Raw genomic sequence first — 27,571 nt, forward strand, 5'->3', positions numbered from 1 at the left:
TGTCCTGGGAATGCTCTGGCCTGTACTCTGAACCTTCCTCTGAGGGTGTCTCTGATAACGCCTCGCCTGATTCTGGGGAGGAGGATCGGGATGATGCAGACTGCCAGCCAAACTCTGATGGTGAGATTGAGCGAGAAGGGGACCTGGGCTGGTGGTCCTGTCTGAACCTCTTATGGCCTCTAGAAGACCCAAAAAGGACTCCTTTGGCGTGCCGAAGGCCACTAGATTCTGAAGTGGCAATTTGTCGAGTACCGTTACCAAGGTCTGTGACACCTTGGTAAGATCGGCCACGGATTTAGACAAGGAGGAAGCCCAATCTGGGCAAGAAATCTCACTGTTTCCTGAGGCAAAAGATGACCCCTGGGCGGCGGGCAAGGCAGCATCATCAGCCTCTTGAGATATTGCAGGGGTTCTGACAGGAAAGGAAGGGGGGCTGCTCCTGCTTTCCTGCGTAGATAATACAGTGGGTTTACTACAGTCAAGGCGCAGAGGGAAGGACTGACCTGAAGGAAGCCTGCCATTACATGAGGTACATACAAAGTATTTAACCATGGTAGCAGATGAAGAGGAGGAGGAATGGGACCACTAACTGGTGCTGGCGGTTAGGGGGGTAAAGAGCTGTGTAGAGATAGAGAGAGTGACAGCTGTAGCGCAGCAACTCACAGTACCGGTGTCCTGTGTCCCCGATACTCCGTCAGAAGGGCCAACTGGATCCGCTTCAGAGAAAACACCGCCGACCCGAAGAGAGAGGAGAGAGAGAGAGCAGCGTGGACAGCCGTTGCCACTGTCTAGAAGCATTATATGCCCACCAGAAGCCGGTGGGCGGAACCAGGCTCCAGGACCCCTGGGGTGCCAAGATGGCGCCGGTCCCGGAAGACGATGCTAGGGGGCGGAGCCTACCCCGGAAGTGCTTCGCTGGGACCTGCTGCCGGGGGAAGCGTGCGCTGGGCCTGGCGTGAAGCCAGGGGCTGGATTTTTCGCGCCCCGGACCCGGTGAAAAAAAGAGAGGGGGACACCAAGATGGCCCGCTGCACCGGAACGCGGGAAAGGAGAGAACCGCTGGGTTCTGCGTGGAGCCGGGGTCTAGACCTTTCATGCCCCTACCTCTACTCCGAAAAGGTAAACCTGTCAGGTGCCATCCATTATCTTCTTCCTTCTTCCTGTAACGATAAGCAAAAGAGGGGTAAAAATGCTGCAGCCCCTTGCTTTCTGCTCACCCTGTAAACGGGAACTATGAGGATACCGGGTGGCAGTTCACGCCGTGCTCATAGCTCCTGTGCAGGAATACAGTAGTGACAGATCCACTCTGTATCCCTCCAATGGTTACCTAAAAGGGAACGATGCACAATGAGGTAGGTATGGGTCTGGAGAGAGACCCCTGTCCACCTCCTGCTGACACTAAGCAAAAACTGATTCTCCTACAGCTGGTCGTGGGGGGGGGTGTATACTGCGGAGGCGGAATTAACATTTTTTTTACGGCATAGAGTCAACCTCCTAGTGACAGCAGCACACACCCATGGTTCCTGTGTCCCCCAATGAAGCGATAGAGAAACACTATTTTCCTAAATGGTAGTGATTAGAAAGCTTTATTCCTGGAGTCCTCACAGCATATGATGGTCTCCTGATACTGTAGAAAATCTTTTGTCCGTACAGAATGTAGAATACAGCATTGTCTGTGTGGTCATCATGCTGTATCTTCGTTTGCCTTGTTTTAAGGAATTTATGAGAAAAGTGGAGGAGAAAAGATCTGAACTGAATAAAGGAGCAAGTATGGGAGAAGATATTCTTTCAATTTGTCACCCGGATTCTATTACCACAATAAAGCACTGGATAACCATCATCAGAGCCAGATTTGAGGAGGTAACTTGTGCATGTCATCTCTGTACGTGGTCATGGTGACTTGTTTTATAAGTTGGATGGATCTAATGGGTGAGGAAATTTATAAAATACTGTTTCTACTGTAAATGAACTCTTCACGCTTCAGAAATCGTTTTGGTGTTAATTTGTGGTCGATTTGGCTGAATGTAAAGGTAGACGACTGGAGAAATTGGAAAAATCACAGGTATTTTGTGCTTTAATTTTTAGGTCTTAACATGGGCAAAACAGCATCAACAGAGGCTGACTGTTGCTTTGGATGACTTAATAGCCAAAAAGGAGCTTCTGGAGTCTTTGCTCCAGTGGCTACAATGGGCAGAAACCACACTGAACGAAAAAGACAAGGAGGACATCCCGGAGGAGATAGATGAAGTTAAAGCTCTGATTGCAGAACATCAGGTACAATAATTTCTCCTAATTAAATTATGTGCTCCATTGTTGATTTTCTGCCACATTTTATTTAACTCTTGTCATTTACAGAGTTTTATGGAAGAAATGACTAGGAAGCAGCCAGATGTAGATAAAGTTACAAAGACTTATAAGAGGAAAGCTACAGAGTCTACGTCAGGTCAATCTCAAATCCCTGTCTTAGGCAAAGGAAGAACAGACCGTAAGTATTAAAGACCCACAGAAATCATAGCTATAGTTAGCTATGTAGTTAAAGCCCCACTGCTTATAACTATAGGAAAGAGATTGTAATCAGTTTCCTGAATTACATCAGTCCTGGAAGCGCCTACATGAGGACTTTTTGTTTGATAGTTAATGTTCCTCATAAGTATCTATCTAGCTAACTACCTATGTGATAAATTAAAAATGTAGGTAACTGTTTTCATATACAGTTTTTTTTCTCAAAAATAAATAGTACAGGTAAAAATAAGAAATTGTGTAATATATCTTAGCAGAGAAATCCACTTATTTTTTCTCCTGGACTGATCATTAATTCTCAAAGTTCTCAAATCACAGGTAAAATCTGTCATTGAATTAAGACTTTCTCTTTACTGAGATAGGAGATGGCAGTTGGTGCTCATAAACATCTATGAAACCATATGGAACAAGCAGCAGAATGTCTGTGTCTGCCTGTAGCTCCTTCCCCTGTAGAATTTTAAAATGCCCCAGCTGCTGCCTCTTATCTCAGTAATGTGAACATCTTTCTTCACTGAATACTGATTTTGCCCATAAATTAAGCGTGAAACATCAGTCCTGGTGGAGTAAGAAGCAGATTTCTCTGATACGACATGTTGCAAAGTTACTGTACTTGTTTGATTTTTGATTTTGATTTTTTTATTTATTTTTTTTAAATTACATTCTGCATTTTAACAGGAAAACGTTCACCAACTCCTAACTTGTATCCATCTGGTTCACAAACCTCAATTGAAACTAAAAACCCAAGAGTCAATTTACTGGTCGGCAAATGGCAACAAGTCTGGCTTTTGGCATTAGAGAGGAGAAGAAACTTGAATGATGCCTTGGATAGACTGGAGGAGGTACCATATATACCAATGTATTATAATCTTTTGTTTCGTTCAGTAACACAGTGGATTCCAGATATCTTATATACAGGTGCTTCTCACAAAATTAGAATAACATCAAAAAATTAATTTTTATCAGTTTTTCAATACAAAAAGTGAAACTCATATATTATATAGAGTCATTACAAACAGAGTGATGTATTTCAAGTGTTAATTTCTGTTAATGGTGGTGATTATGGCTTACAGCCAATGAAAACCCAAAAGTCATTATCTCAGTAAATTAGAATACTTTATAACACCTGCTTGAAAAATGATTTTAAAATCCAAAATGTTAGCCTACTGAAATGTATATTCAGTAAATGCACTCAATACTTGGTCGGGGCTCCTTCTGCATCAGTTACTGCATCAATGCGACGTGGCATGGAGGCGATCTGCCTGTGGCACTGCTGAGGTGTTATGGAAGCCCAGGTTGCTTTGATAGCAGCCTTCAACTCGACTGCGTTGCTGGGTCTGGTGTCTCTCATTTTCATCTTGACAATACCCCATAGATTCTCTATGGGGTTAAGGTCAGGCGAGTTTGCTAGCCAATCAAGCACAGTGATACAGTTGTTTTTAAACCAGGTATTGGTACTTTTGGCAGTGTGGACAGGTGAGAAGTCCTGCTAGAGAATGAAATTTCCATCTCCAATAAGCTTGTCGGCAGAGGGAAGCATGAAGTGATCTAAAATTTCTTGGAAGATGGGTTTGCTGAATTTGGTCTTGATAAAACACAGTGGACCTACACCAGCAGATGATATGTCTCCCCAAACCATCATTGATTGTGGATACTTCACACTTTTCATTGACTGTAAGCAATAATCATCAACATTAACAGAAATAAACACTTGAAATAGATCAGTCAGTTTGTAATGACTGAAGAACTGAAATAAATTCACTTTTTCATGATATTCTAATTTTTTGAGATGCATCTGTATATACTTAGATTAACATAGAAGAGGAGCATGATCCAGCTCATAGGACGCCAAGTTTCAATAAAACATCTAGTTTCTTTACTCAAAAAATAAGTTAAAAGCAGGTGAGTGTTCAGATATAGATTTGGAGATATATGGAGCTATAGTCCATGATAGAAGAAATGGGGGAACATGGGGAAGAAAATAGATATTGTTACTAGACACGTTTCGAACGTCGCACATGTTCTTAAACTGGATATGAAGATCATGTGCGACATTTGAAACGGGTCTGGAAAGAATATCTAATTTCTTCCTCCATTTCTTCTATCATGGACTATAGCTCCAAATATCTCTAAATATACAGTATATCGGAACACTCACCTGCTTTTAACTCATTTTTTGAGTAAAGAAACTAGATGTTTTATTGAAACTTGTTGTCCTGTGAGCTGGATCATCCTCCTCTTCTGCCTTGTCTGAGCACCTCCAGTTGCGCTGATCACGTCCTCTGGGACCAATTGAAGCAGTAGGAGGGTGAACTGTTTTTTCCTTTTTGTTCTTTATATACTCTAGCGGTTTTTTTTTTTTCACTGCTGGAGTGGTGAAAATAATGCAATGACCCTAGTATTATACTCACCAGCGGCCATCTTCTGCTGCCATTGATCTGCGCCGCCATATTTTGACCCCAACTTCTGACTGATCGGAAGTCAGAGGTAACGGTCACAAGCTCTGAAATCTACGAGTCCCTCGTTCTGGCCTCCTCGTTCTATTTACACTGAGTTATGACCTCCGGCTTGCCCAGCAAACACTGGAGCGATTCGGCAGGTCACAATCAGCAGAAGACCGACTGGAGTGGTGCCAAAAAAAGATAAAGATGGCATATGGTAAGTATAATACTATGTGTAGGTTCTGCTGGAGTGGTGCGTTAAAGTCTACAAACATGCCACAGAAGTAGTAGATAACATCCATTGAGAAAAGGGCGGCAAAATCTTGTATGATTGCAGGCAGTGTTGTTTTAAAGGGAAGCATTCAGCCCAAAAGATTGTAGTGTATGTACAGAATTGAGAGTCCTCAGTGGTTGATACCTTTTAATGGCTAACTGAAAAGATGGTAACACATTTCAAGCTTTCGAGACTACTCAGGTCTCTTCATCAGGCATTGACTAATACAACATCTGAAGAATCACATATATATGCACAACACAGCACAGAAAAAATGCAATAGATAAAACAAGTGACGCGAAGCAGAATTATCATTATGAGATAGAAAAATATTCAGAATTGAGAGTCCTCAGTGGTTGATACCTTTTTAATGGCTCCCTCTCCAATAATCATAATTCTGCTTCACGTCACTTGTCTCCTCTATTGCATTTTTTCTTTGCTGTATTGTGCATAAATATGTGACTCTTCAGATTTTGTATTAGTCTATGCCTGATGAAGAGACTTGAGTAGTCTCAAAAGCTTGCAATGTGTTACCATCTTTTCAGTTAGCCATTAAAAGGTATCAACCACTGAGGACTCTCAATTCTGAATATTTTTCTATCTACTGGCTAACACGGTACAAAGATATACATCTTTCCTGTATCATTATGGGATAGGGAGAAACATAAATATTGGACCAGTTCATAGATAAGTAGTCTGGATGTTTTATTGTTCTCTGATTGGGGTCTCCTAGTGTGTTGTGATGCCCCCACAAGGTTAGGAGCAAATTCCTTAATTGATGTAAAAAGACATAAATCCATGCGACACATTCATTCCAGCACTGAGAGTAACAAAAGTCGTCATAAATTTATACTCCCAAACCCTCTTGTCTCTCTGAGATGTGAAGTTACTTTTCAATACCAGTAATTTCATATCCATGGTGTTGTTGTGATCAGGCATACAAAAATGTTTTGCCACAGGTAGGTCCATTCTTTTTTCTCTTATTGTGTGACAATGAGCATTCATCCTTGTTCTAAGCTTTTGCCCTGTCTCCCCCACATACAGACCTCCAGTTGGACATTTAGTACAAATAATTAAGTACACCACATTAGATGTAATGCAGCTGAAAGTACCTGGGATCTTGTAGTCCTGATGTGAATTGGGGATCTTTATCGTGTCCGTGGTCATTATAAATGGACAGGTTTTACATTTTTTGTGGTTGAAAGGAAAGGTTCCTGCAGCTGTTGGAGAGGACAGGGAGCTTCTGACAATGATGCTTCTTAGATTTGGGGGCTGCCTAAAGCGCAGTAGTGGGGGGTCTGGAAAAATGGATTGTAATCGGTCATCTTTTTGTAGTAAAGGTTGTAATTTCCGTGCAGCTCCCCTTAGCACTTCCAGATTTGGGTTGTAGGTGACTACTAGAGGCACCCGGTTATTTTCTTCTTTAGCTTTGAAATGTAGCAGGTGATTCCTTGACATTCTGGTGTCTCTTGTAATTTGGTTTTCAATTGTTCTTGGATGGTAGCCCTGATTCAAAGAGGTCTTTTTGAGGCGACCAAGGTGTTTGTCTCTATCCATGGGGTTGGAACATATACGATTGTATCTGATGGCTTGGCTATAGATAATATAGTTCTTTGTGTTTTGGATGGAAACTGTCCCATTTAAGGTATGTTGGACGGTCGATTGGCTTCTGATACAGGGATATCTCTATTTCATTGTTTTTTAGCTTAATGATGGTGTGCAAAAAGTTAATTTCAGTGCTGGAGTAGTTGAGTGTTAAGTTGATGGTGGGATGAAATTGATTAAACTGTTCGTGGAACATCTTTAGCTGTTGCTCAGACTCCGTCCAGATGATTAAAATATCATCAATGAAGCGGTAGTAGGCCAGGGGCCTGATGGGGCATGAGGACAAAAAGTCGCTTTCAAGCTTTGCCATGAAAAGATTTGCATACTGTGGAGCCATTTTACTTCCCATAGCTGTGCCAATCTCCTGTAGATAGATCTTGTTGTCAAATTCAAAGTAATTGTGAGTGAGGATGAATTTTATAAGTTTCACCACAGCATCAGCATCAGTCCCTGTGTTTTCCATGAAGAATTTGCAGGCATTTAATCCATCTTGGTGGGGGATATTAGAGTACAAAGATTCCACATCCATGGTGGCCAGGATGGTTCCTTCTGGTAGAGGACCTATTGCTGCTAGTTTATTCAATAGGTCAGTTGTGTCCTGAATGTAGCTGAATGTATCCTTCACCAGTGGTTTAAGAATACCCTCTACCCATCCAGATACCTGCTCAGTAAGGGTGCCCACACATGAAATAATTGGTCTTCCTGGATTTCCAGATTTGTGGATTTTGGGAAGCATGTAGAATGTCCATATTCTTGGACTCTCTGGTATCAAGTCATCGCCGGCTCTTATGGACTGGTCAGGCAGGCAAGATACCAACTTGTTTAGTTCCTTGTAATAGTACTGTGTAGGATCCGACTCCAATTTTCTGTAGTAGCGTGTGTCCATAAGTTGTCTGTTTGCTTCCTTCATGTAGTCTGACGTATTCATCATGACTATTGCACCTCCCTTGTCAGCAGGTTTAATGATGATTTCTTTGTTGTTTTTTTTTTTTTTATTTTTAAACCAGTTATTTTTATTTAGGTTTCAAAAGATTTTAAACAATAAACAGTGGATATCAATATACATGTAACAATTCACATATCTTGTAGTAATACAATCAAAGCCATCCCCCCCTCCCCCAATACTCCTTATGCCGGGTATACTTGAGAGTCTTAGCAATCATATCACCGCCATCCAGGCGGACCATATTTTTTCGAAAGTGCTTTCACCATGCCTTCGCCTGTAAATGCTTTCCTCTAAATGCATTACCGTACGTGTCTGAGCAATAAATTCCCTCCTAGTGGGGGGTTCCGAATCCTTCCATTTTCGTGCTATTAGTTTGCGTGCCACATACAGCAACCTCGCTATTGCCACTTTGTAATGTTCTGAGACAGGTATCCCATCCACCTCCCCCAAAACACACAGCACTGGATTCCTGTCGAGCGTACATGCATAAGCTCTCTCAATTTTGTTGATAACGACCAGCCAGTATGCCACCAGCCGCGGACATGACCATAACATATGTAACAGTCCGGCCTGGTCTGTGCCACATCTAGGGCAGCTAGAGTCTCCCCTCAAGCCCGCCTTGAATAGGACCAGCGGTGTTTTGTATGTTCTATGTATTACATATAATTGGGAGAGCCGTGCCTGCTCGCTTAGAGAGATCTTCGGGACATATTCAAGAATAGTCTCCCATTGTTCTGTTGTGAGGGTACCCACCTCCCTCTCCCATTTACTCTTTGCAGTGAAGTGATTGTCCCCCAGATAGGAGTGTAGTAGATCATGATATATGCTCGATATAACTCCCCTCGTCCCTCCTTTCATACACACAAATTCTAGTACAATGTCGCCCTGAACCGTCATGGCTCCCAATCTACACTGTGCCCTCCAAGCATGTCGAAGCATATAGTATTGAAACCCCCATACCGAAGGCAAATCAAATTCCTCTCTCAATGTCTCAAAGGTCTTCAGGTCCGTTCCACTCTGCAGCTGGCACACATATCTTACTCCTTTCGCCTTCCAATTGCCCATTTGACGCAGCTTATTAAGTTACGGCAGATGCTCATTGTCCCACACCGGTGAGTACCTAGTCAGCTCATCCACCCCTCTGATCCTTTTAATGGTGTCCCATACCTTCTGAATCATGCCTATGGTAGGATATGGTGCTCCCAGTTTCTTAAAGGTACCATCCTCTAGACCCTGGATAAGTGGGCGTCTCCCCGTCACATGTACCAGCACCCGGTGAGCTGCTCCTCCACAATCGAGCTCTCTCCATCCCCTGACATGCTGGCCCTGTACTGCCAAGAAATAGACCCATGGATTTGGTGCGGCCAGTCCTCCCTCTTCCTTTCCTTTTTGCAGAGTTCCAAATTTAATCCGTGCCTGCTTCTTGCCCCATATCAAGGATCTGAAGATAGAATCAATGCCCCGAAACCGTTTTTTTGGTAGCCATATCGGCGAATTGTGCAAAACGTACATTAGTTGTGGCATAAGGACCATCTTAATCAGGTTAGTTCTACCCGTTACTGTTAAAGCCAATTTGCACCATGCACCTATTTTCCCTTTAAATTTCTCTAGCAGAGGAACCAAATTCAGATCCGTGAATCGGGACAGTGGAAGAGCTACCCATATCCCTAGGTATTTAAACTGTGAAACTAGCTGGAGTTGTTTCCCCCTCTCATCTATCTCCTCCGCTTCTATTGCTCTATCCACAGCCATGACATAAGAGTTGTGCCAATTTATCTCCAGTCCCGAAATGCTCCCAAATTGTTTAATTACATCCATCGCGCACCCCAGTGTCTCTCCTGCACTTTCCATAAACAACAGGATGTCGTCGGCATACAATGATATTTTTTCTTCCAGCTTCCCAAATTTAAATCCGACCACTCCCCTCTCAGCTCTAATCTTGGCCGCCAGGGGCTCCACTGCCACCGCGAACAATAGCGGGGACAGCGGACACCCCTGCCTTGTGCCCCTATGCAAGTCAAACATCCCGGACTGTTCTCCATTCACCTTAACTACCGCCTTTGGGGATGAGTACAATAACTTCACCCAGGCCATGAACGCGGGGCCGAATCCCATCAGTTCCATGATTTTCCATAAGTATTGCCATTCCACGCTATCAAATGCTTTCCTAGCGTCCAATGACATCACTATTCTCCTGCCACCATTATCAGCAGGCAGTTGCATATTAAGAAATAATCTTCTTAAGTTAACAGCCGTGGAGCGGTTAGGCATAAAGCCCGACTGGTCCTCGTGTATAATGGTATGCGCAACCCCGGTGAGCCGGGTGGCCAGGATCTTAGCGAGTATTTTGACATCCGTTGTCAACAACGAAATGGGCCTGTACGACTCCGCATCCATGGGATCTTTTCCCTCCTTCGGCAGAACTACTATCACCGCTTCCTCCATTGATCTCGGCAGTGCCCCCATCACTAAAGCCTCATCAAGCACAGATTTCAATTTCGGAGCCAGCAGTTCCACTAACTCCCTGTACACCTCCCCAGGTAGACATCAGCTCCCGGTGATTTGTTATTGGGCATAGACAGTATTGCACATTCCACCTCCTTAACACTCACAGGTTCTTCCAACCTCAACCTATCTTCCTCAGACAATTTAGGTAGTGAAATGCCTTCCAAAAATTTCTCCACATCCCCCTCTGTGTCCCGTTCTCTCGAAGTGTACAGTGCCATGTAATATGCCTTGAAGACCTCCAGTATGTCCTTTGTGTCTGTCAGTCGCCCCTGTTTGATCTCTCAGTTTATACACCCTGGAAGACTCCCTTTGTGCCGCAGATATCACCGCTAACAAGTGACCTACTCTCTCTCCTTCTTCAAAGAATTGAGCTTGCTGAAATGCCCTTTTCCTCTCAGCTTGCATCATGTGCAGTTTATCAACTGCCTCCTGAGCCAATTTTAGTCTATTGTGAGCTTCACTCGTTGGCGCCAAAATCATGTCTGCCTCCGCTCTTGTCAGGTCATCCTTTATTTGTTGATCTGCCAATCTAGTTTTGGTCTTACACCTCGCAATCTCACTTATAAAAAGTCCCCTCGTAAATGCCTTCATGGCATCCCATACCGTTGTGGCCTCACTACTCCCTTCGTTCATTTGGAAGAAGTGCTCTAGCTCTTTGGTTATGCCACCCATGTCCACCACTTTAAGCCACGTCGGGTGTAGACGCCAACCTCCCCTCTGACCCCGAGCAGATCTCACCAGAAGCGTGACCACCATAGGACTATGATCCGAGAGAGTCCTCTGTAGGTATTCCACCTCCCCCACCATCCCGTCCATAGCGGTATCCCCCAAAGCCAGGTCTATCCTCGACAGTGTTCCATGTGTTGCCGAATGACATGAAAAAGTCCTCTTACCCTCATTTCGTACTCTCCACAGACCTACCAGCCCAATTTCCCCTACATACTTGCCAAAGGCAGTCATCCTGTCCTGTCCAGCTTCCGTACCTGCCGGTCGTACTTTATCCCAAAAATCATTCATAGTGTTATTAACATCTCCCATAATCAACAATGGAGTCTCCCCCCATCTGCCCGTCAGTTCCATTACTGCTTGTAGTTTCTTTTTAGAGTAAGGTGGAGGGATATATAAAGCCACTAAAATCATTTTGTGTCCGAACAATCTGCAAGCAATCCATACATACTGCCCTTCACTGTCTACATGCACTCCCAGCTCTTCATAATGTGTGTTTTTGTGTATTAGGACTGACACCCCCCTGGAGTACGAGGAATTAGTAGAATGATATGTCTTTAACATCCAGGCTCTTGACAACCAGTGCATAGTGTCTCTAGTGAGATGTGTCTCCTGTAAGCACGCGATCATAGGTTCACAGGATCTTTGTTGGTTTTTAAAGACTGTATGGCCTTTCTCTCCTGGGCACTGATGTTGGATGCTTGTCTCCTGTTAGTGTCTATGATTTTGGATTTTATCAAATGTCTGAATGAGTCTATATATTTATCCAAATGAGCGTTGCGTCCAGGTGGAGGTGTCCAGTCTGACTGCTTCTTTGTTGGTAGGATCCCTTTTCCTTCGGTCTGAGTGTTTTCTGAATCTTCTGTATCATTAAAATATTCTCTCAGGCGCAGTCTCCTGAAATAATGTTCCATATCACTGCAGAGTTCAGTTTTATCTAGGGCCTTAGTGGGACAAAATGAGAGTCCTCTAGAAAGCACGGCCAGTTCCACTTTGTTGGGTTTATAATCTGAGAGATTGATGACACAGTTAGATGCTTTTGTGTCTGGAATGGAGTGGTTGTCCAAGTTGTCAGGTTTTGGATTTGTTTTGTATCTGTTTGTATAGAGTCCTGAATTGAGGCGCAATCTGTGTAGTTTCTTTTCCTTGTTATGAACCAGAAAGGTCCATAGTTGGTTGTAGTATTGTTGTAATTTTTGCTCTGTACTTTCTGTAAGTGTTTTCCTCAGAGTTTCAAATTGCCCCTGGACTTTACTCCTTATGCTGTAGCAGACATGTAAAAGGTGGTTCCTTAGTCTCTCAGAAGTCCTGTGACAAAGGTTTTGTGCATAATGGGTAAAGGTGCGGTAGTGTATGTACAGATATTTATTTTATAGGATATCCTCTAAGACAAAAACAGGGGACCTTTTTAATATATTTACTTATTGTAAATTAACTGTGAACATTAAAAGGTATCTGTGAGCAGGTTTTTGCCATGTAATATGAGAGTTGCATAATGTAGGTGCAGAGAGCCTGATTACAGTAGTGTATCACTTACTGGGCTGCTTGGTGCAATTTTGATAGAATCTTCCTTTCTCTGCTGTAGATGTAGTCAGAATGTTGAGCAGTGAATAACCGCCCTCCACACAGTACATTGTCACCGATCTGCCATTCAGTCGTGGGGGCAGGCTTATACAGATTAGCTGGACTGTTGTGCATGTGGGACCTAGTCCTGTAATGATAATGCTGATAAAACACTGATTGTATTAAAACTTACAACACACAGCCTGCTAAGTGACACATCCCTGGAATTGGGCTCTCTTACCCTATTTTATGCTTCTCTCAGTTTAAATAGCAAAAACCCTCTGACAGTTTCCCTTTATGGCTCTTCAAAATAAAGGCCCAGAAAATTGTGGGTAACAATACAATATCCTGGTCAAAATTTAAATCTTAAGACATGCATTTACACTGATGATGCTGGACTGGAATTCTCATCTCGCAATTATCAACCTGTCAAATCATGCTAACAATCACTTGACAAACAAGCAAAACATTTGCTTAAAAATAATGTAAACAGCACATATGGTGGTGAAATCCATGATATCATCATACAATCTTTCTGTGTGCAAGGAAATGCGTTCCGCCTCAACAAGATGTGAAGGCTGCCCTCAGCTTGCAAGCAGCCATTTGGTGGTTATTTAAACATCTGCTACCAGCCAGTGTAAATGCACCCTTAGAGCGCCAAAACATATCCTCATCCACTTCAATTGTCAGTCAATGTGTATGCTAAAGAGAGGCCTTCTCATTTCAGCTACGAGAATTTGCCAATTTCGATTTTGACATTTGGAGAAAGAAATATATGCGCTGGATGAACCATAAAAAATCTCGAGTGATGGATTTCTTCCGTAGAATTGATAAAGACCAGGATGGAAAAATAACACGACAAGAATTTATAGAAGGGATTCTTTCTTCAAGTAAGTGCCACAAAGATGGTTTTATATAATGTAACTGTAGGTGCTGCTAAGTTGGTGCTCCCTTGCAAAATTGGAAATGGCTGAAAACTCATAACTAGATGTAAATGATAAGAAAAGAAATACACCGCGCTATACTGGGAAATGAAAAAATAATATAACTGAGTACTCACTTGCTGGTGTGTGAAAAAATCACGTGGTGGTGGATGTATAGCAGTATCCTGAGACTATTCACCTTGTCATAGATGTATATTGCCTTGCATTTGGATGCCAAAACTGCTGAGTAGATAATATAGGGTTAAATGGGGGTGAGCCTGTTAGTGTGTTTCAGAGGAAAAAAAAAAAATGAACTAATCTTGATTTACTCACTTAAGGAAATCAGAACCATATAAAATACATGCTGTAAATGTAGCCATTGCTAGGTATTAAGATTGGAATGTTGCAGCCTGTTTTTGATGTAAAAAAATATAATAGTTGAAAAATAAAATGAAACACCAAAATAAAAAAAATAAAAAAAAGAGGGGGATAAATAGATGTTTGGGATGATAACTGAATGCTGACCTTACTGTATGCCAATTTCAACAGGCGAGGTCAGAATGATTAATCCTGTCAAAACAAATGATGGCACAGTTCCTGCAAAGTGAATGAGCGTTAGTGACAGCTTGTTCCCACTAGTGGAACGGGGTGCTTGATTCTGGTGCACTTACTTGCAGGGCCAGTGCTCAGTGAGGCAGGCTTGGGTGCTCAGCGTGGGGGCTGGGGCGGCTGCTGCTGCTAATCCGTATGGAAGTGGAGACCGAGGCTGCCTCGCGCGCTCCGGCCGAGAGCAACGCTGAGGGACTCAGCGTGTGATGGGGGCAGGGCTAGCGTGACGTCACACTGGGGGTAAGACGGTGGCTGAAAGGCAGCACAATACCGACATGTTTCGAGAGATAGCTACTCTAACGGCTGAGTTAAGTGACCTCTGTACATTGGTGTGTTTGTGCTTTGTGCCTACCTCATCTGTGTATATCCCGTTGTTGACTCGGCCTGACCCCCACATTGCACTTGCCTGTTGATTAGGTTCTGTCTGAATATTCTGGTTTTCTGACCCCGGCTTGGTTACTGACTTCCCTTCCGGTTGTTCCCTCAGCTCTGGTATTGCCCGCTGGGTTTCTTGACATTGCTTATATCCGGTAACTCTTCTGTCTACACTCTTGTCGGCTCCCCATTCTGTCCCCCCTCGGTGCTCCGCTGATTGTTCCAGGAGCACCGTCAGCTGGCCCTGCCTTGGCCCCTCCTCCAGCGATCACGTGTCGCAGGTTCTGCACACCTGCGGCCGTGCCGTTCCGTGTCAGCGGGAGCTGTCCACCCGTCCCGTTTTGTGCAGTAAGGGACTCGTGTCCGGATCTAGATAGGTCGGTCACGTCATCCCTTGCATCGAGTTTTCGAAGGGTGCTAGGTTATGCACTGAGTAGCCCAGGTGCTTGAGTGACATGTTCTAGTCCCAGAGGCTACATGTTTTTTGCCTGATACACACGGGCAATTCCCGTATCTTTTGCGGCTCTATAACAGTCACGAAATGTGCAGCTTCAGGGACTTGAACATCTCACTAGCACACCTGCCCTACTCAGTGCATACCCAAGCACCATGAGCTAACTCAAATAACGAGCACTTGCTCTGATCTCTAATTATTACTTTCCCGCTCCAGTTCCAGTGCTGGCTGTACGACATTGTCCCAGTCTCTTTTATTGATCTGCATTGCTTATGTCACGTCAACAACATTGCAGCCAATCGGTGAGCACAGCTGCCTGTGTCATCAGAACAGTCAAAGCTGCTGAACTCTGTGTTTATGTGTGAACGTGATGTAAGCACTGCAGCCAATCGGTGAGCACAGCAGCCGGTGTCATCAGAACAGACAAAGCTGCTTAGCTTTGTGTTTAAACAAGGAACTCAAGTAAAAGTACACCTAAATAGATGATGTGGGATAACAAGAATGTGAGGAAAATTCAATAATACCCACAGGCTGTGTACACATGGATAGTCATGAAGGACAACTCGGAATTGTAATGGACAGAAGAAAGAAGAAAATAACCGAAACAATGTCCGGTTATTACAAAAGGGGTGGGCGCATCCTGGGGGCTGTTTCATACGTACATGAGGTAACCGCACTTTGATAGCCACATTTGGAAGCCCAATTTAATCACTATGTATGATTTAGTTTTGCACAATACTTCTCTCATGGCTTATATCCTCTGCTGTCTCAGATGAGTATGTGATGATTTATTAATGCACTGGCATTTCATTTAGACACTTGCACTTTCAGTTGCTTGCCTCTACCTCATTTGCTTCAAGCATTCTATTTATGCACTTGCACCTTAATATATACTACTACTTACCTCATGTTTTGCACACAATTCTGATTGTATGCAGTACTACTTTTTCTTATATGCTGATATATACACTGCTCAAAGAAATAAAGGGAACACTTAAACAACAGAATATAACTCCAAGTGAATCAAACTTCTGTGAACTCAAGTTGTCCACTTAGGACGCAACACTGTTTGACAATCAATTTCACATGCTGTTGTGCAAATGGAATAGACAACAGATGGAAATTATTGGCAATGATCAAGACACCCTTAATAAAGGAGTGGTTCTGCAGGTGGGGACCACAGACCACATCTCAGTACCAATGCTTTCTGGCTGCTGATTTGGTCACTTTTGAATGTTGGTTGTGGTTTCACACTCGTGGTAACATGTGCAGGACGGCACATCAATGCGAGCTGTGGCAAGAAGGTTTGCTGTGTCTGTCAGCGTAATGTCGAGAAGCTGGAAGCGCTACCAGGAGACAGGCCAGTACACCAGGAGACGTGGAGGGGGCCGTAGGAGGGCAACAACCCAGCAACAGATGGGGGTTGTGCTCACAGCCCAACACCGTGCAGAACACTTGGCATTTGCCACAGAACACCAGGATTGGCAAATTTTGGTAATAATTGGACATTGCTTAGCTCTGTGTTTGTGTGAATGTGATGTCAGCACTGCAGCCAATCAGTGAGCACAGCAGCCTGTGTCATCAGAACAGACAAAGCTGCTTAGCTCTGTGTTTGGCTGCATCACGTTCACACAATCGGTGAGCTCAGCAGCTCGTGTCATCCGAACAGTCAAAGCTGCTGAGCTCTGTGTTTATGTGAACGTGATGTCAGCACTGCAGACAAACAGAGACTGGGGCATTGGTGGAAATTTGCCACTGGAGAGGGGTAAGTAATAAGAAAATGAAATGTTTTTTGAAAGGCGACAAGCCCTTTAACTAAAGTTGTAGAACGGTTAGTGTGTATACATCTGTACAATAACATGTTTATCCTTGTTTAAAGTGACAGTAGAGTGTCAGAGACACATTTTTATGAAAAATTATTTTTTCCAGACTTAGCCTTTAGTTCACATTATTTTCATCTTGTATCTGATAATAGAAATAGTTTGTGATTGGGTTGATCATCCTATTGGTTACTACAAACAGTCATTACTGAAATCCTATTTCGGGACATTGGTATAGACTCGCTAACCACATTACAGTTCTTCAGTGCACAGAACTTTGATGTCATCGTCTTCTCTAATGTAATATTTTAATTTTTCCTTGTTATTAGATTACTGACCTCTGAATATAATGCAATTTTTCCCAATTAACAGTTGTTGCATCCTGTTCTGTAGAGAAATGACTGCATTTGCTTTTGATAATGATTTAAGAATTCATATACTGTATATGCTGTATATTGTCTTATGGTGAAATATTTTGCCATAGTTTGTTTTGGAATATATCATAAGTATTTTATTAATGATGCGCCACTCGTTTTTTTTCTAGAATTCCCCACTAGTCGTCTGGAGATGAGCGCTGTGGCTGACATCTTTGACCGGGATGGTGATGGTTACATTGACTACTATGAGTTTGTGGCAGCCCTTCACCCCAACAAGGATGCATACAAGCCTGTAACCGATGCTGACAAAATTGAAGATGAGGTACTTCATTCCTAATGTCCAAAAGAGTCAAAATATTTTATGTGCGCAAGAAATAGGATATAATTTATATTTTTCCAGGTTACAAGACAAGTGGCAAAATGCAAGTGTGCCAAACGTTTCCAAGTGGAGCAAATTGGGGACAACAAATACAGGGTAAGTAAAAGCATTACTTAGTCAAATGACACAATTATCACGCATTGTTGGGAAGGAACATTTCCATTTTACGGTAGAAAGAGCTTAATTAACAACCGGTAGCCAGAATCTTTCTGCCATTTTTTTGTTTGCATTTTGGAAACTTTTGTTTAGCAGCTTGTCAACTTCAATGGCGATGTGTGCGGGTACAACTGCTTTGATCTTTATGGATATTTTTGCAGGCGCACATTCTCCTGGTAATGAGCCGAGAGGTGGGACCTTCACCTGTCATGTAAAGTTATGAAACTTTTCAAATCGCTTTATTAGAGGACTTTTCTTCATTCCTTTAAAAAAATCCATGCCTTTCACCAGTGAGTTTGGCTGCTTTCATTAATATCCGTACAAAATCATTTGGAGTACAGATGATGGCAGTGAATGGGACGGCAACTATCTCCTCCTCTGAGAATTGTGCTTAACAGAACAATGTCCTTCAGCAGCACAACACTCAGAGGATGACACAGGTGCAGACACTTTCACTGCTATCATCAGTAATCTAAATGGGTACGTTCTGATATCAATGCAGCTATAGGCAGACAAATAGACTTGGGAAAAGTAGGGGTTTGGAAGCCACTTACATGTAATTTTCTTTTATAGGAATGAAGATAAATCCATTAATAAAGTGATTTGCATATTTTCATAATTTTCCACTCTGGACCAAAAAGAAAATTTGAAAGTTTAGTTCCTCTGTAAAGTTACTATATTAAACATTATTCTCATTGTAAGCCCTTACAATATATCCTGAAGATATACTGTAGAGGACTGACGGGTCCAACCTATTGGCTTATTACCAAAAGTACGTGGGCTTGCTAAAATCTGAAGAGAATTCAGTCAAGTTGCAAAGTTTCATCATTTTAAATTCTGGAAAAAATTTGGTTAAAAAACGTTTACTTTTACTCTTTAATATGCAATTATTTATATTATCCAAAAACTGAAACCGTTTACTAGAAAACCATGTACTAACGTTATTTTCTTTCCATTTTTTTCTATGCAATCAGTTCTTCCTTGGAAATCAGGTATAAACCAGTAAAATGTTTCCAATGTATATAGATGGTCATCTAAGCTTTGCTCCATGTCACCTGACCCTAACCTACACGTCCCATCATTGCTTTGGTGGAGGGTCTTTACACAGCGGATATCAAACATTTTCTGTCACCTTGCGTTACTTCTGAACAGTAGTTCTGTAGCCATAGGATGGTCTCCGTAGTAAATGTGCATTGCATGCGGATTAGTATTTTCCAACTTCTCTTCCATGGTAATTTGGTGGCTCAGATGGATTGTCATGGTTTTGTCATGCAAGAAATCTGACATTGCCAGCACGATGAACAATCAATTCACATGGCATTAGAGGATCAGAAAGTCATAGTAGTCGCCAACCAAATCGTTATATTCACAGAAAAATGTAACCTACAAAATCCAATGTAACCAACATAATTTTTAATGTGAAGCACCCTATCTACTTTATGTTATAATGTATACCCTGTAATGTACCAATACAGATCATACGATTATATACTAGGAGTAGCACTATGCAGAGTGTCAGCTAATGGATAAACACTTAATATCTCTTCCTTCAACCTTTAAATATTTTATAGCCGATATCCATCCTAGTATAGTACTGCAGATAATCTGCGTACCTGACGCTTGGTATATATTGCTATACGGTTAGCTTCTAGTACATTAGTTCCTTGAGACGGTGGCTAGCGGGTAAAGCCCTATAATCGCCTTATCATTGCTGTTGATGCATGCAACCACATGTCCAGTAACCACACCATCCACATCCTCAGCTGTGTGTGTCCAATATTTATTACCTTAATCTTTGCTTCAACTCCTGGGGAACATAAATCACCCCACCCTTAGTGTTGCATGTTAGGGTATGTGCACTGCACACGCTGCGGATTCCGCAGCGGTTTTGGCCGCTGCGGACCCGCAGCAGTTTTAGCTGCGGTGTACAGTACCATTCAAATGAATGGTAAAAAAAAACGATGTGTAGACGTTGCGGAAAAATCCTCACGGATTTGCTGCGGTTTTGAAACCGCAGAAAGAATTGACATGTCAATTCTTTCTGCGGAATCCGCAGCGGGTTCCTATCTCCACCATTGTGGAGATGGTGAATCCGCAGGACCAAACTGCAGATAATCCGCAGGTCTTTTGACCTGCGTTTTTTGCAAAATCCGTGCGGATTAATCCGCAGCGGATTCCGCAGCGTCTGCACACAGCCTTAGAGTTCTGTTATAAAGTCAGAGACCAAAGCTCGCTACCTACATTTTAGGACTCCTGTTTTGGAGAAGCAGTAGTGGTATGTAGTCTTTTAAGACACCTTGATCAAAATTCATCAAAGGGATTTTGCCAGAATTCTGGAGTAAAACACTTTGAAAAGAAACAAAATTTTTGCACCATGTACCAAAAATGGCAACTTTTGACATTTTTACTATAATTTCAGCCAGTTCCGTCAGCGTGGGCAGAGTTGGGAGGAGGTGGGGTGGGAATGCGTATGGCAACGCCTGCCCAACAAATTAATCAAAAGTATCAATGTACATTACGCCAGAAATATTTCTCCAGTCCCTAACTGAAGTAACATTTCTGATGGAAGTGCATAGAGACACGCACCACAGATTAAATGTTTCAAATTCATTAAAGAGGTAATCCCATCTTCAAGATCCTATCCTAATATGTAGTAGGTATAATAATAAAAGTAGCAAATACCTCCAATTATAAAAGTAGTGTAGTTCCCCTGATTCGCTATGTCGCTTACCCCATTTGCAGGAATTTGCAGTAGCTTGGTTATCCATGGTTACGACCACTAGCAGCTAGCTAACTATCACTATATGGGCTCATACCCATTTGCGATAAATACGGACGAGTGCAATCCGTTAAAAAATCGGATTGCGCTCGGACCAATGTTATTCAATAGGTGACATCTCATTTGCGTGTTTTTTTCTCAGCCGAAATCGGACTGAGAAAAAAATCGTAGCATACTGCGTATCGCTGCGATTCTTGGACAAGACTCGCCAATGCAAGTCAATGGGTGCGAGAAAAAAAAATCACACAGCACTCGCACCATGCGAATGCCGGTCTTTACGCATCGGTGTCCGTTGAAAAGCCGGCAATTCATGTCCGGCTACTGTAAAATCACACTGACAACTCACAAAACATTAGATATAAACAAATAGAAAAAAAAAAATATATATATATATATATATATATATATATATATATATATATGTGTGTGTGTGTATATATATATATTTCTCGTTCGCCTTATTGGGGGACACAGAGACCATGGGTGTACGCTGCTGCCACTAGGAGGCTGACACTATGCACAAAAAAAGGGTTAGCTCCTCCTCCGCAGTGTACACCCCACCGACCGGCAGGAAATTCCCCAGTTTAGCTTAGTGTCAGTAGGAGGTGGACACGGGTCTTTCATTAGACCCATATCTACCTCGATGTGCATCGTTCCTTTTCAGGTTTCCGGAGGGATACAGTGTGAATGGTCACTACTGTACTCCCACAAGAGACTGAGTACGGCATGTACTGCCACCCCGTATCCTCATAGCTCTCAGTGGCGGGACCACAGCTTAGCACGGGTGCGTGCCAGCGATCAGGAGAGTCCTCGCCCCCGCCTCCCACCCACTCGCCTACCAGAGCCTGTCGGTCGGATGAGGCGCGGATACCACAAAGACGCAGACAGCGTGGGATATATCAGGTACCTTTATTGCAAACGGAGGTGAGTATGCAGTCCAAGACGCAGCCCCCTGGCGGTTTCAGGATTCTTGGGAGCGGTCGCCGAGGGAGTACTGTGGAGTCTCTGCGCCGCCCGCGCCTCCCGGCGCCCGCCGCATTCGTACGGGCCCCGGCTGTTGCGCGGGCCTTGTTCTATGCTTCTCCACCTCCTTCTTTCTTCGGCGTTCGGCAGGGGATCCAGGTGATAGGTAGGGAGGTGGCCGCGGCGACGCTGCGAGACCTCCGCGCCGCCCCGCGCTGACAGGCGGCCGTAGCCATTAATTTAGTCCCCGGCTTCATTTCGGGCCTTCTCTGACGTCGCGGCCACGCCCCCCCGCTCTCTCTCTCATAGGCGGGCTTCTCTCCCGCCCGTTCTAGGACCACCCACCGCCTCTCAGAACCTGCGGTGGGCAGCGGGCGGTACCCTCTTTGCCTCAGCAGCTAGCTCCGCCCATCTTCTTCGTTTGAAGGCGCGCGTTTATCCTGGTTCCCTCAGGCTGCCGCCATTTTATCACCATGTCAGCCGGACACAGAGGGATTCCACGTTCTCCTCTGCTGGGGCCCTGCATCTTCAGACGAGCCGTGTATCAGCACCTTTGGGGACACCGCATCGTGAGTAGCTCTGCAACTGCAGACTGACACCCTTCTCTGCCTTCTGTCCCCCAACCTTCCAGCATTTCCGCAGGTTTCTTCTTTTCTCCTTCATTATCCTATCTCTAAGGCTGAGCGTGGCCGTCCGCCTGCCCCCACCCCTCTGCCTGGACTGCAGCAATCCCATTCAGCATGACTCCGTCCAGGAGCCACCTATTGCGCCACGTGAAAGCGAACCCCCCATTCCTGGTTGGGCCTCGTTTCTTTCACAATCTGTGGCAGGCCTCACCAGGGTGTCTCAGTCCATAGTAGCCGTCCTTGATAAGTTGCCCCTGGACACTTCTGCAGGGTCCAGCAGGTCACATGAAGCTCCATCTGAGCCAGCCAGTAGAAGCCGCAAAGGCCCAGACAGGATCACCGGCCGGGATCCCCTCCTGGCCTCACATCCCCACATAGTCCTTCCCAGCAGTCGCCCTCCCGTGCCTCCTGACCCGAGTCAGGTGAAGCGTTCTCGGATGTGTCATCCGAAGGGATCTTAGAGCTGGACGCGGACATGAAGGTTACGGTACAGAACCTCATTGCTGCGATTAACCACACCTTCGAAATCTCAGACTCCCCTGCGAAATCCTCAGAACAGGAGGTTTCGTTCAGACGGGCAGAAACACCTTCCAGGGTCTTCGCCTCCCACTCTGAGTTTGGCAAGATCCTTACCAGGGAAAGAGAAAATCCGACCAGGCGCCTTCAAAGAGGGAAGCGCCTCGGCGTGCTGTACCCGTTTGCCAAGGAGCTCACCAACAACTGGTCTGCTTCCCCCTCGGTAGACGCACCCGTGTCCAGACTGTCTAACAGCACGGTCCTCCCGATTTCAGGTGTGGCGTCACTAAAGGATTCGAATGATAGGATTATAGAATCCTTAGCAAAGCATACGAAGCGGCTGCAGCGGTGCTAAGCCCAGCCTTCGCTTCCTCTTGGGTAGCGAAGGCCATAGCCACTTGGGCAGAGGATCTCTGCAAGGGCATCCTAGGTAAGGCCCAACCAGAGCAATTGTCCGAACTGGCCAACCAGATCTCCCATGCAGGGGATTATCTGCTCTCTGCCTCCTTGGATGTCGCATCTTGCGCAGTTCAGGCGTCAAGCAGCGTTGTGGCAATCCGACGTACAATTTGGCTCAAGGCTTGGCAGGCGGATTTGAATTCAGATAAGTCTCTTACCAATCTGCCTTTTCAGGGAGCGCGTCTCTTCGGATCCCAGATGGATCAGATTATTAAGGACGCCACTGGAGGCACGAGTTCCCTCCTCCCTCAGTCCAAGCCTCGCAGACCTCCGCTAAAACGTCAGTTTCGGCCCTTTCGGAAATTCCACCGTTTCAATACGGCAGCCAACTTCTCTAACCAACAGAAAACGCAGGTACGCCAGGATAGAAAAAAGGCGTCTTTCAGACCCACTCCCTCCAGGCGATCTCACTCCTCCCAGGGCAGAACCTCCGGATCCAGATCTGGACAGTCCACATCAGCATGACTATCAACGAACCCCCGAGAGTCCTTCCCAATTGGGAGGTCTACGTCTTTTCTTCAGAGACGGCTGGCTTGCCTCAGTAGAGGACGCTTGGGTCAGGGAGGTGGTATCATCAGGATACAAGATAGAGTTCATTTCTCGTCCCCGGGATCGTTTCTTCGAGTCCCAACCTCCAAAAGATCCTGCCTTAGTTCCGGGGTTCTTTGCGTCCATCGCCTCTCTCCTCACTTCTGGAGTGATCGTGCCCGTCCCCGAGTCAGAACGGTTCACAGGGTTTTACTCAAACCTGTTTGTGGTACCGAAAAAAGGCGGTACAGTTCGCCCCATCTTGGACCTCAAGTTACTCAACAAGACAGTCCGACTGCGTCATTTCCGAATGGAGTCTCTGGTCGGTAATCGCTTCCATAGAGACGCAGGAGTTCATGTGTTAAATAGACATTCAAGATGCCTATCTACATGTTCCCATATTCTCCGGCCATCAGAAATTCCTGCGATTCGCCAGGAACATTACCAATTCGTTGCACTGCCGTTCGATCTCGCCACCGCACCCAGAGTATTTACGAAGATCATGGCAGCGTTGATGGCCTTGTTGAGAATCAAAGGTCTCGTTCTTTTTCCGTACCTCGACGACATTCTGATCGAAGCTCCATCCTTTCATCAAGCTCGCCAAAGTCTTACCATCGTCCCCGACACCCTGTCCAATTTCGGGTGGCTCATCAACAAAAGGAAGTCCTGCCTTTTTCCGACACAACGTCTTGTGTTTCTGGGTCTATTGTTCGGCAATCGTCTATCGAAGGTTTTCTCCCACAAGAAAAGACTTGCTCCCTGCAGCGGGATGTGCGAGCGCTGCATATCTTACGACTTCCATCTCTCCGGACAACCATGAAAGTCCTGGGAAAGATGGTGGCAGCGACAGAGGCGGTTCCCTTTGCCCAATTTCACTCCAGACCCCTCCAACACGCCATACTGTCTCGGTGGAACAGGTCTGTTCTTTCCCTGGACCGCCCATTTCGTCTTTCATACCGGGTCAAGCAGTCCCTCAATTGGTGGTTGATGTCTCCTCTCATCTCCCTAGGACGGCCATTCCTTCCCATTCACTGGCAGATTGTGACAACGGATGCCAGCCTCCTCGGCCGGGGGCAGTGTTCCGCAGTCACACTGTTCAGGGTCGATTGTCGATTCAGGAGTCAGCTCTGCCGATCAACGTCCTCGAGATACGAGCGATTTATCTGTCTCTTGTTCACTGGGAGAGGCTTCTCAAGGGCCTGCCTATCCGGATTCAGACAGACAGTACCACAGCGGTGGCATATGTCAACCGCCAGGGGGGACACGGAGTGTCTCAGCCCTGGCAGAAGTGTCCAAGATTCTTCATTGGGCAGAGCTTTCAGTCCCGGCAATATCCGCGGTGCACATTCCTGGCGTGGACAACTGGGCCGCCGATTTTCTCAGCCGCGAGGGTCTAGTGGCGGGAGAGTGGTCCCTACGTCCGGAGGTATTTCTTCAGCTATGCCGTCGTTGGGGAACCCCGGACGTAGACCTGCTAGATTCTCGCCTCAACAGGAAAGTTTGTATCCAGGGCTCGAGATCCTCTCGCAGTGGGCGCCAGCGCTCTGGCCATTCCTTGGTCGCAGTTCAAGCTCCCCTACCTATTCCCTCCTCTGCCTCTTCTTCCCAGGCTGTTGAAGAAAATCAAGGCGGAAGGAATTCCAGTCACTCATCGCCCCGAATTGGCCCAGAAGGGCTTGGTTCACGGACATCGTCAACCTTCTCGCGGACGCCCCCTGGAAGCTTCCAGACAGGGCAGATCTGCTGTCTCAAGGTCCGATTTGCCACTCCAATTCTCGGCCACTCAATTTAACGGCGTGGCTGTTGAAACCGAGGTTTTGAAACGATCAGGCTTTTCGGATCGAGTTATTCATACTATGATCCGGGCCAGAAAGCCATCGTCTTCCAAAGTTTATTACCGTACCTGGAAGGCCTATTTCACTTGGTGCGAGTCCACCGACATTCTGCCCATACATTTTTCGCTCCCTTCTGTCCTGGCGTTTCTTCAGGCAGGGCGTGATGCAGGCCTTGCCCTCAGCTCTTTAAAAGGTCAAGTTTCGGCGCTGTCCATTTTATTTCAGAAGACGTTGGCCTCCCGTCCTCAGGTCAAAACCTTCCTTCAAGGAGTGGCTCATACGGCTCCTCTGTACCGAGCGCCCGTAGATCCTTGGGATCTTAATCTGGTTCTTGAGGCTCTGCAAGGTCCTCCCTTTGAACCTCTCAGGGAACTTTCCTCTATCCCTCCTTTCATGGAAAGTAGCCTTCCTAGTGGCCATCGCCTCCATCCGGCGCGTGTCGGAATTGGCGGCCCTCTCTTGCCGCTCTCCTTTCTTGGTACTCCTCTAGGACAAGGTAGTTCTGCGGCCTCCGCCCGCTTTCCTTCTTAAAGTGCTGTCCACTTTCCACCTGAATGAGGATACTGTTCTCCCGTCCTTTTGTCCGGGTCCAGCTCGTCCTCGGGACCGCTCCTTGAACAAGCTGGACTTGGTCAGGGCGATGAAGGTCTACCTAGCTAGGACGACTTCTTTGCGGAAGACAGGCTCTCTCTTCATCCTTCCAGATGGGGTGCAGAGAGGTCAGCCGGCCTCCAAAGCTACTATTGCTCGCTGGATCAGATCGGCAATTTTGGAGGCCTACCGGGTCATACATCGATTGACCCCTCCGGGAATTAGAGCTCACTCTACCCGGGCAGTGGGTACCTCCTGGACGGTTGCCACAGAGCTTCCACGCTGCAGCTTGTAAAGCTGCAACCTGGTCATCGGTTCACACATTTGTGAAATTCTACAAGGTCCCCACCTACGCTTCGGTGGATGCCAGCCTAGGTGGAAGGATTCTGCATGCAGCGGTGGTGAGTCCGCAGGCCTGATGGAAGTTTGCTTTCCCGCCCCAGGGACTGCTTTGGGACGTCTCATGGTCTCTGTGTCCCCCAATAAGGCGAACGAGAAAACAGGATTTTTGGGTTGCTTACCGTAAAATCTGTTTCTCGGAGCCTTCATTGGGGGACACAGCACCCTCCCATGTTCTGCAACTCCTGTTCTTATGTTTGTTGGTTATTTACAGTTGAGTTGTCCTGTTTTTCAATCTATTCTGTTACTTCTCCTACTGCTTTCTCACAAACTGAGGAATTTCCTGCCGGTCGGTGGGGTGTACACTGCGGAGGAGGAGCTAACCCTTTTTTTGTGCATAGTGTCAGCCTCCTAGTGGCAGCAGCGTACACCCATGGTCTCTGTGTCCCCCAATGAAGGCTCCGAGAAACAGATTTTACGGTAAGCAACCCAAAAATCCTGTTATACACACATATCAATGACACACATATATATACAGTGGGGCAAAAAAGTATTTAGTCAGTCAGCAATAGTGCAAGTTCCACCACTTAAAAAGATGAGAGGCGTCTGTAATTTACATCATAGGTAGACCTCAACTATGGGAGACAAACTGAGAAAAAAAATCCAGAAAATCACATTGTCTGTTTTTGTTTCATTTTATTTGCATATTATGGTGGAAAATAAGTATTTGGTCAGAAACAAAATTTCATCTCAATACTTTGTGATATATCCTTTGTTGGCAATGACAGAGGTCAAACGTTTTCTGTAAGTCTTCACAAGGTTGCCACACACTGTTGTTGGTATGTTGGCCCATTCCTCCATGCAGATCTCCTCTAGAGCAGTGATGTTTTTGGCTTTTCGCTTGGCAACACGGACTTTCAACTCCCTCCAAAGGTTTTCTATAGGGTTGAGATCTGGAGACTGGCTAGGCCACTCCAGGACCTTGAAATGCTTCTTACGAAGCCACTCCTTCGTTGCCCTGGCGGTGTGCTTTGGATCATTGTCATGTTGAAAGACCCAGCCACGTTTCATCTTCAATGCCCTTGCTGATGGAAGGAGGTTTGCACTCAAAATCTCACGATACATGGCCCCATTCATTCTTTCATGTACCTGGATCAGTCGTCCTGGCCCCTTTGCAGAGAAACAGCCCCAAAGCATGATGTTTCCACCACCATGCTTTACTGTAGGTATGGTGTTTGATGGATGCAACTCAGTATTCTTTT

At 45.2% G+C, this 27,571-nt stretch overlaps 1 protein-coding gene across 8 annotated transcripts in view; it reads left to right on the forward strand.

Annotated features, from left to right (window-relative positions):
- DST (dystonin) overlaps positions 1–27,571 on the forward strand; it is a 732,471-nt gene that overhangs the window by 672,743 nt on the left and 32,157 nt on the right. For all 8 annotated transcript variants that reach the window (XM_073589123.1, XM_073589125.1, XM_073589124.1 and 5 more), the window contains 8 exons: positions 1,717–1,860; positions 2,086–2,274; positions 2,356–2,485; positions 3,196–3,359; positions 13,308–13,470; positions 17,306–17,460; positions 17,539–17,613; positions 18,648–18,665. In XM_073589123.1, coding sequence (XP_073445224.1) covers positions 1,717–1,860; positions 2,086–2,274; positions 2,356–2,485; positions 3,196–3,359; positions 13,308–13,470; positions 17,306–17,460; positions 17,539–17,613; positions 18,648–18,665 — 1,038 coding nt within the window. The remainder of the gene's footprint in view (positions 1–1,716; positions 1,861–2,085; positions 2,275–2,355; positions 2,486–3,195; positions 3,360–13,307; positions 13,471–17,305; positions 17,461–17,538; positions 17,614–18,647; positions 18,666–27,571) is intronic.

Source organism: Dendrobates tinctorius, unplaced genomic scaffold, assembly GCF_039654945.1.
Source record: "Dendrobates tinctorius isolate UK_male_01 unplaced genomic scaffold, ASM3965494v1 ptg000107l, whole genome shotgun sequence".
In the NCBI taxonomy this organism is placed as follows: domain Eukaryota; kingdom Metazoa; phylum Chordata; class Amphibia; order Anura; family Dendrobatidae; genus Dendrobates; species Dendrobates tinctorius.